We start from the raw sequence: 8,271 nt of genomic DNA, 5'->3' as shown, positions 1-8,271 counted from the left end.
CCGCGCGCGTGCGCGCCCCCGCACGCCGCCCGGACTCTGGGACCAATCGCTTCGCTCCCTGCGCCCTCCGACTCCGCGGCGTGGCTCCTCCCACTGCCCGCGCGCCAGTCGCAGGGCTCGACGTGCTCGCGCCCGCCCGCCCGCCAGCTCGCCTCGCGCCGCGGATTGAGGAAGGGGAGCGAGCCGCGCGGAGCTGACGTCGCGCGGGGAGGCGGAGGCGCCGGCGACCTCGGTGGCAGGGCCAGCGGAGACGGCTTACGACCGAGACGGTTGCGCTCTCGCTCTCTCTCGGCGTCATGGCGGCTTCCGAGAGCCGATAAGCGGCGGGAACGGGAGCGCGCGCGTGGCCGCGGCGGCGACGACGACGACGACGGCGGCTGATTGACTTGTCGCTGCTCTTGCTGCCCTCGCCGTTGGTGCTTCAATAATGAATTGATTGTTGGATCCGCTCCGGAGGGGGGATCGCGCATTGGTGCCGCCGCGGGTCGGGGCTTCCCCTTCCCCGCCGCGTCCTTCCCCTTTCCCCTCCTTTCCCCCGGACTCCCGCTTACCCCCGAGACGCCCGGAGCCTTGAGGACTGACTCCTCTCGGCTTGGAGAGACTGCGGGCCCGGGCGCGCGGGGGAGAGACAGCCGATCCGAGTCGTCTCCCTCCGCCCCGCGAAGCCTGCACGCCAGCCGGTAAGAAAGGGAGCGGCGGGCGGGTCAGGATGTGGCGGGGAGGACGGCAGCCCGCCGGGCGGAGGGCGGAGGCTGCGCGGTGCCCGGGCGGCGGCGGCCCAGCGGCCGGACGCCGGGCGAAGGCCGAGCAGCTCCCCGAGGGCCGGCGGCGGCGGGGGCCGAGCGGGGCGCGCAGGGGGCGTGTGAGCGGCGAGCGCAGGCCGGCGCCGCGGCGGAGCGCATCCTCGCGCCCGGCGGGCGGACTGGCAGCTGGGCGGCCGATCGCGGGCCTTCCCTGCTCGGGGTTGGCCTGGGCTTGGCGGGGCCGCGAGGGGAGAGCTGCGAGGCTCCGGCAGCCGCGAGCCTTGGGCCGGTGCAGCGATCCCAACGCGACCCGGGCCCCCTGCACGTGGGGAAGCGGGGGAGGAGGGGCGGCGGCGGCCGGGGCGAGCCTGGGAGGGCGCGGGGCGGGTCTGCGGGAAGTTTGAGGCGGGAAGAGAGGCTCCGGGACGGTGATGGAGGCCTCGGGAGGCCCCGGGAGGCCCCGGGGGCGGAGGCGGAGGCGGGGAGGAGTAGGGTGGGTGCGTTCCGCTGGGAGGCCGGTAGCCTTGAAACTGCGATGGTGGGAGAGGGAGGAGGAAGGGTTTCTTCTAACGTCCTGTCGAGCTCTGCTTCGAAAACTTAGCAGAAGCAGAAACAACTGTGAAAAGGCAGGGCGTGTAGAGGATTTGGAGAGGTTTAATGACTTCGGGGAAGAGTCGTCGTTGAGATGCTTCAAAGGCTCGGAGAGAGCTGCGTGCGCTTGGAGCTTCGGAACTTGTGCGAAGGGTCTCAGCGAGAGGACTTGGAGAAGGGAGATGATGGGGAAAGGAAGTTACAGTGTACAAAGAAAGCCATTTTGAGGGGCGAAAGGAAGGTGAAAAGGAAAGAACGGAAAGAGGAGTGAACTTTCTCCACGAAGAGGCAGTTTGCTAGAGTATCTAGATTTTTAATTTTAAGTAAGACCACTTTAATAGTAAAGCTCTTTGGCCGGCTGGAATGAATGTTTAACATCAGTAATAAGTGTTTCAAACATCAGTAATAAGTGTTTCAGGATATAGTTACTTTTTGGATAACCAAGTTCTTGCAGAGTCTACTGGACTGTAGTCTCTGGCGAATTAAAATCCAGATCTAATGCAGAGTTTGCTATGATTGAATTGGCAACGGCCTGTCTCTTACCCTCCCCCCCCCCCCTTTTTTTTTGTGGAGTGGAAATCACAGGAGTGAATTCTCGTTGCTGAGGTCGAAGGACAGCCCTGCTCAGTTGGCTGTCTCGGTACTTTCTGGCTGGGGAAGGATCTGACGTCTCCTTCCCCCGCTTCTTCCTCTCCCTCCCCTGCCAGAGATCTCCTTTGTTTATTCGTGGATGGCTTGTAGGTGAATCTCCAGTGTTGTGCTGGTGTCTTGAAAGGTGGAAATGCAGTGTCTTGGTCCATGATTTTTGCCCTAAATCCCTTATTACAAAATAAATAGTATATATTTTATTACCTTTTTTTTTTAATGGAATCTCTTTAAGTCCAACCTGGATAAATATTATTTATTTATTTTTTAGTCCACTATCGGTTTGCTTATGAAAGGATGGACATACTTGTTTGACCTATACATGTTTGTTAAGATTATATGACACCCTTTAATATCCTTTTATTCTGCTTTCATGTAAGCATTTGCAAAACTTTCTCTCACTTGAGTATATGAAGTTCTCTAGGCAATAGGTGTTAGTGCTCAATTAAAGGTAACCTTTCCCTCCTTAATTTGTTTGGCCAAGTATTTAATAAGGTTCCATTTTCTATTCTTTGGGTGTATGTATATGTTATATACTACCACTGGAAAGGAAAAGTCTCATCACTCCACAAATGTTTTAATTTCTTCTGTCAAAAGTAAGGAATGGTGTGCTAAATTTTAGTTAATAGTCAGGAATGTAGTTGATAGAAGCCTAGGTATTTTGAATAAAAGATCTCTATCCCTTACCACCTCTAATCTGAGTGGTTTAAATTTGTGTAAATTCTAAATAGACTTAATTTTTTTTCTTCTAGTGAAATTTTCTTAATATGTTTTTTTTTTTTTTTTTTTTAGTGGATCAAAAAGGGTCCTAGGAAACCTGTGACTGTTGAAGAAAATTCACCTGTCAGTTTTTGATATTCAAGGAAGAGTATTTATATTCATCTTTTAAACTGGGAAGATTTATATTCCATTTTAAAACTTGTTGATATTTACAATGAATGGACATAGTGATGAAGAAAGTGTTAGAAACAGTAGTGGAGAATCAAGGTAAGCACTTATTATGAAGTATTTATGGAGAGAATTGAAAGTTTTTGTGATTATTATTAGTTACCTAATAGGTGGCAGAGTTTTCAGATTCAGATTCTTCCCCTTAGCTATCCAAAGACTAAAAAGTGTCTAATATATGAAACTTGTTTCGTAATAAATTTTAATTATTTTTTCCCCCATTGAGGTACACAAAGAAGAGTTCATAGAAAGTTTGTCTTAAATCTTTGGAGGTTTCTGTTGTTTGGGTTAATAATTAAAGCAAGAGCAAGAAAAAAGAGACATTTAAATTGATTTGACTGTTAATGCACTCTCCAAAAATAAAAGGCATTTATTTATTTTTTTTCTGTGCTATATTTTGTCTTCTCTACTTGTGCTAATATATAGTATCCACTAGCCATGTGTGGCTCTAAGTTAAACTTACAAAATAGTCAAAATTCAGTTACTTAGTCACACTAAACACATTTCCAATACTAGTCACTCGTGGCTAGTGGCTACTATGATGGACAATACAGACAAAAAAAACATTTCTATCGCTGCAAAAAATTCTGGACATTACCGATCTGACATTTGTTAAAGTATTGCTGCAGTGCTCTCTCTCCCCCCATTTTCTTTCACATTTGAGTTGTAATTATACAAGTATATGAACGAGTTAAAGGTTTTTATTTGAGCCATGTATTTGCAAAGAAGATACCGTTTATGGGAATAAGCCATATAAAGCTATATGAATTTGTAAGAAACCTTTTCTAATATAGAGTCTTTAACTTACCTGTAGACCTCTACACGACAATAATACAATCCATTTAGCTATTATATGTGAAAATCGGGAATATGGACGTTGTAGTCAGATTGCCTGATATCTTACCTCAGTTCTACGCATTAGCTGTGTGAATTAGGGCAGATTTTTAACTTCTGAGGAATTGATTTTTGCATTTATAAAATGGGTATTAAAGTACTATTTATGTTTTTTAAAGTTGAAGGATTGAAATGCTATATGTAAAGGGCTTAACTTGGTTCCTGATATACTGTGCGCTCCTTATGTGCTTATCATAATTTACATCATATTTTATGTAACACATAGGATACTACATAACTGAAACATTAACTATAGTGATGGACAAGAAACAAGAAAGGTTTGGCAGTTAGAATTTCAGTAAAAATCTTGGCTAGACAATGAAACAGTTTATGCCTTTGACATGAGCCTTGAGATTTTCTGGTCTTGCTGGCTATTTAGTTTATCAGCTTTCATAGGCAGACTGGATAAGAAGAGATCATAGTGAAAAAGGGGCAGTTATGGAGAGCAGCATTATTTAGTTGAACAAGTACTGGTCTAGGAGTTAATAAAACCAGAGTTGATACCATCTTTGCACTAATTAGTTCTCTGAATGATTTCTTAACTGTAAAATAAGAATTTAAGTATATGATTTTGAAATTCCATCTTACTACTTAATGTATTATTAGTAAATAATGTTTTAGACAACAGTTTGATTAGAATCATCACTGTTGAGAGGCTAAATTATAAGATGAATCTCAGCTTTGATTCACTCTCTATAGGTATACTGACTGTGTAAGTGAATAGGAGAATCACATTGTCCATTTTCTCTTATTCATTAGTGAGCAATGAATGAGATGGTTAAGAGGCAGAAATATCTAGAGGGGAAATAGGAACCAAATAGGAAATAAGACTCTTGAGAGCAAGAGATTATGCTTTGTTATATTCTGACCTGTTTCAGTAATCTTTTATGTATTTTGCTGCCATATCTGAAGCAAAGGGGTAACTACAGTAGTAAGTGAAATTTGATAGTATAGGTGAAAGAAATTAAACCCTGAAAAATCAATTTATTTAAAGTAATCTTTTATAATGCATACTCATTTTAAATAATTACATATTCTCTAATTATTCTGAGTCATTATTTCACCCATACAGGCTTTATATCCTCAGAAATGTTATCTTACAACTAACTGCCTTGGTGTTTATCAGGAGAACCTGCTTCTATTTTACTTTCATTTTCTTCCTCATGCTGCTGTGCTATCCTTTTTCTTTGCTCTTGCTGTCATAGTTACTAACTCTAAGGTTCTCCCCCATTCCCCCTTTCCAAGCTTTCATAACAGGCCAGTCCAGAGAAGGGAGATTGTGTTTAGTTAAAAAAGTGAGTTGAACTTCATAGATGTAGGGATTGTCTTGCAAAAAAAACAAAAGTTTCATGAATATTAATATAGAGTAATGAGAGGAGAAATGCACTCTGCTTAAAAAATTTATATACATTGTAAATTTGCTTTTTATTGGCTAGAGTTTTTAAATGCATTTTTGCTTCAGATTATTTTTTTCCTTTGTGGAAGTTCCTGAAATGAAATAGAATAAAGAAAGGTCATTTGACATTTTGGCCTGGTATATAATAAGCTTTCTACTAAAAATATTTTATTTTTACTTTTATTCTTTCCATGTAGAAAGCTTTTTATAACTATTTACTGAAAGGAAAAGTATACTTAGGAAAATGTCTCTGGCTATGCTATAACTGTCAATTTTGAAACTTATTTACTAAGAAATGTGGGTCAGGATGCACCTGTACATCAGTTTCAACTCAGCACAAAGTCTACAATCTCATTGATGTTAAGCTTTCTAAAGATACTATTGGAAGATTTCAAAACATTATTTTGTAGCTGTGTGAATTTATGTTGTTACATGCAACCAAGTTTTCTAATCCTAGTAAGATTTTTCCCCCCCAGTTATCTTAAATGATGATTTGTCAGAAATAGATTTATAGGTTAAGACCAGAATTACATAGTCACATTTACTAAATTTGGAATGATTGCTATACATGCTTAATCCTCAGAAGAACTCTACTTGCCTATAGATTAATTTTTTTTGTTTTTTTTTGTAGATTACATTTTTAGTGTAAATTTTCCATGTAAATTTGAGAATTTATTTGAATCACCATAATTTATGCTCTTGAAAGTTCTTATAGAGTGACAGAACTTGTTGGTGATGTGTGATAATGTTTTTAATCATTTAGAATTAATCTATAGCTGGCATTTGAGATTTGTTGGCCTGATTCTTAAAATTCTTTACTTTTTTCATTACTAGTTTTTATAGTATTGACCATGTTTGTTTAATATATTTATATATGTATTAAATACATGTGTGTAAATTTTATATTTCTTAGAGGAACTCTGTTGCACTTATATTTCCTTGGCTTATAGAAAATATTTTAATTGTTTTATGCTTCAAGAATCTTTAGATCTCAACTTTTAAAGTGTTTTGGGTAGGTAGTGAGTAGGAAATAGGATGAATGGAAATGTTCTAACTGAAAATCTCCTTTACAGAAATTCAGTCTTTAAAATACTTTTTAATGGTTATGAGAAACCCTACAGTCTAAATGACCTGTTAAATTTAAGGAACACAAAGTCAGATTAAATTGAACACAGGTCACATTTTTCACCATCTAACTGTTTTAAACTTTGATATATTACATTTACTCTGCGATATACAGTTTTATGTTGAATGCTATTGTGCTATACCGTTTTTGGCTTCATTGCACTTATGTATACACTCATGAAGATTTCTTGCCCGTCTGATATGGTTCAATGGTTGAGTGTCGACCTATGAACCAGAAGGTCGGGGTTCAATTCCTGGTACGGCGCAAGCCTGGGTTGTGCAGGCTTGATCTCCAGTAGGAGGTGTATAGGAGGTGGCTGATCAGTGGTTCTCTCTCATCATTGATACTTCTATCTCTCTCTCCCTTTCCTTTCCTCTCTCTGAAATTAATAAAGAAATATATTTTTTAAAAATAAAGATTTTTTGCTATCAGAACCTGTTTCTTTCACTAAATGAATTTGAACAATTTTTAAAGGCCATGCCAATTAAAATGGTGTTTCTTGAGCTTTGCAGTTATCTCAGAGTTTAAAAATTTTTTTTAAATTTCAAAAATTTGTACTAAAGAGCATTTTAAGGAAGATATGAAAATATGAAATTCCAAAGCCAGAATAGCTAGAAATCATTGAGTTAAGAAAACTTCTTTATTTTTTTTTATTTTTTAATATATTTTATTGATTTTTTACAGAGAGGAAGGGAGAGGGATAGAGAGCTAGAAACATCGATGAGAGAGAAACACCGACCAGCTGCCTCCTGCAGACCCCCTACCGGGGATGTTCCCGCAACCAATGTACATGCCCGTGACCGGAATCGAACCTAAGACCTTTCAGTCCACAGACCTACGCTCTACCAAACCGGTTTTGGCAAGGAAATTGTTCTTTAAAATTTCCTGTGATGTCGTTAATTGCAGGAAAGCATGACTTTTGCATCACATTTTGTCAATTTCTCAGTTTAGTATGTGCTTTCTGCATATTTTCCTATTAATCCCCCCTCCCTCAAATTTACATGTATTGAATCTAAGATCATTTCTTAGGCTTTAAAAATTCAAACTGTTAAGTAGGAGCTTAAGTTACAAGTTACTCTCTCTCCAAGTAGGATTGATTATATCCAGAATTTCCTAGGATTGTAATTAGTCTAGATTACTGTAAATTATTCAGATTTATTGGTGACTTGCAAGAATAAGAGAATTATGTATGACTTGTCTCTCAAAGACATTACTTTTATCTACATAGGCATGAGATAATGTAGGGCAAACAATGTCTTTTTAATATTGTTAAAGTTGCTTATTTAGGATCTTGATGACTGGTGGGTTACATGGGAACTTTGTAGTGAAGAGATGATAAATAAATGGAGGAAACTTGTTTTATATTTTTGATGAAAAATTCATAAACATACAGAAATAGAAAAGTTGCAGCTCTAGTTGTAGTCACCTAGGAGCTTGTTCAGAATATACAACCTTGAGCCCCACCTCAGACTTAATGGATCAGAATCTTCATTTTAAGTAGATTTCCAAATGATTTATTTTCATATTAAATTTATATGTATAAAAGCCTAAGCGATGGTCCGACTGGTAGCTATGACGAGTAATGACCACTAGGGGGAAGATGCTCAACACAGATGCTGCTGAACTATAGTTACTTGGCAGCTGTGGTTCTCGGTTGATGCACTTGAAACCAGAGAGGAGAGAGCCTGATTCTGGGGTGTATCACCTGAGAACCATCCTCTTGCAATCCAGGACCTCTTGGGGGATGTCAGAGAGCCAATTTCAGCCCGATCCCTGCAGGCCAGGCCAAGGGACTCCACCAGTGTATGCATCTGTGCAGAGGGCTTCTATTATACATATATACTGAGTGGCCAGATTATTATGATCTCTGAAAGCATAATAACCTGGCCACTCAGTGCATATCCTATATAATAAAAGGCTAATATGCAAAT

General features: G+C 40.8%; 1 protein-coding gene across 9 annotated transcripts in view; it reads left to right on the top strand.

The window, feature by feature from the left end:
- The first annotated feature begins 2,771 nt into the window (after window positions 1–2,771).
- The window catches only part of CHD1 (chromodomain helicase DNA binding protein 1), a 70,194-nt gene continuing 64,694 nt past the window's right edge, over window positions 2,772–8,271 (top strand). For all 9 annotated transcript variants that reach the window (XM_036411322.2, XM_036411319.2, XM_036411318.2 and 6 more), the window contains exon 1: window positions 2,772–2,966. Coding sequence is in view for 8 of the 9 variants with exons in the window: in XM_036411319.2 (XP_036267212.1) it covers window positions 2,914–2,966 (53 nt within the window). In the remaining variant the exon portion in view is untranslated. The remainder of the gene's footprint in view (window positions 2,967–8,271) is intronic.

The sequence above is a fragment of the Pipistrellus kuhlii genome, unplaced genomic scaffold (genome assembly GCF_014108245.1).
Source record: "Pipistrellus kuhlii isolate mPipKuh1 unplaced genomic scaffold, mPipKuh1.p scaffold_m20_p_4, whole genome shotgun sequence".
Taxonomy (NCBI): domain Eukaryota; kingdom Metazoa; phylum Chordata; class Mammalia; order Chiroptera; family Vespertilionidae; genus Pipistrellus; species Pipistrellus kuhlii.
Note: the sequence above shows the minus strand (reverse complement) of the source record. Positions and strands in the feature narration are given on the sequence as shown.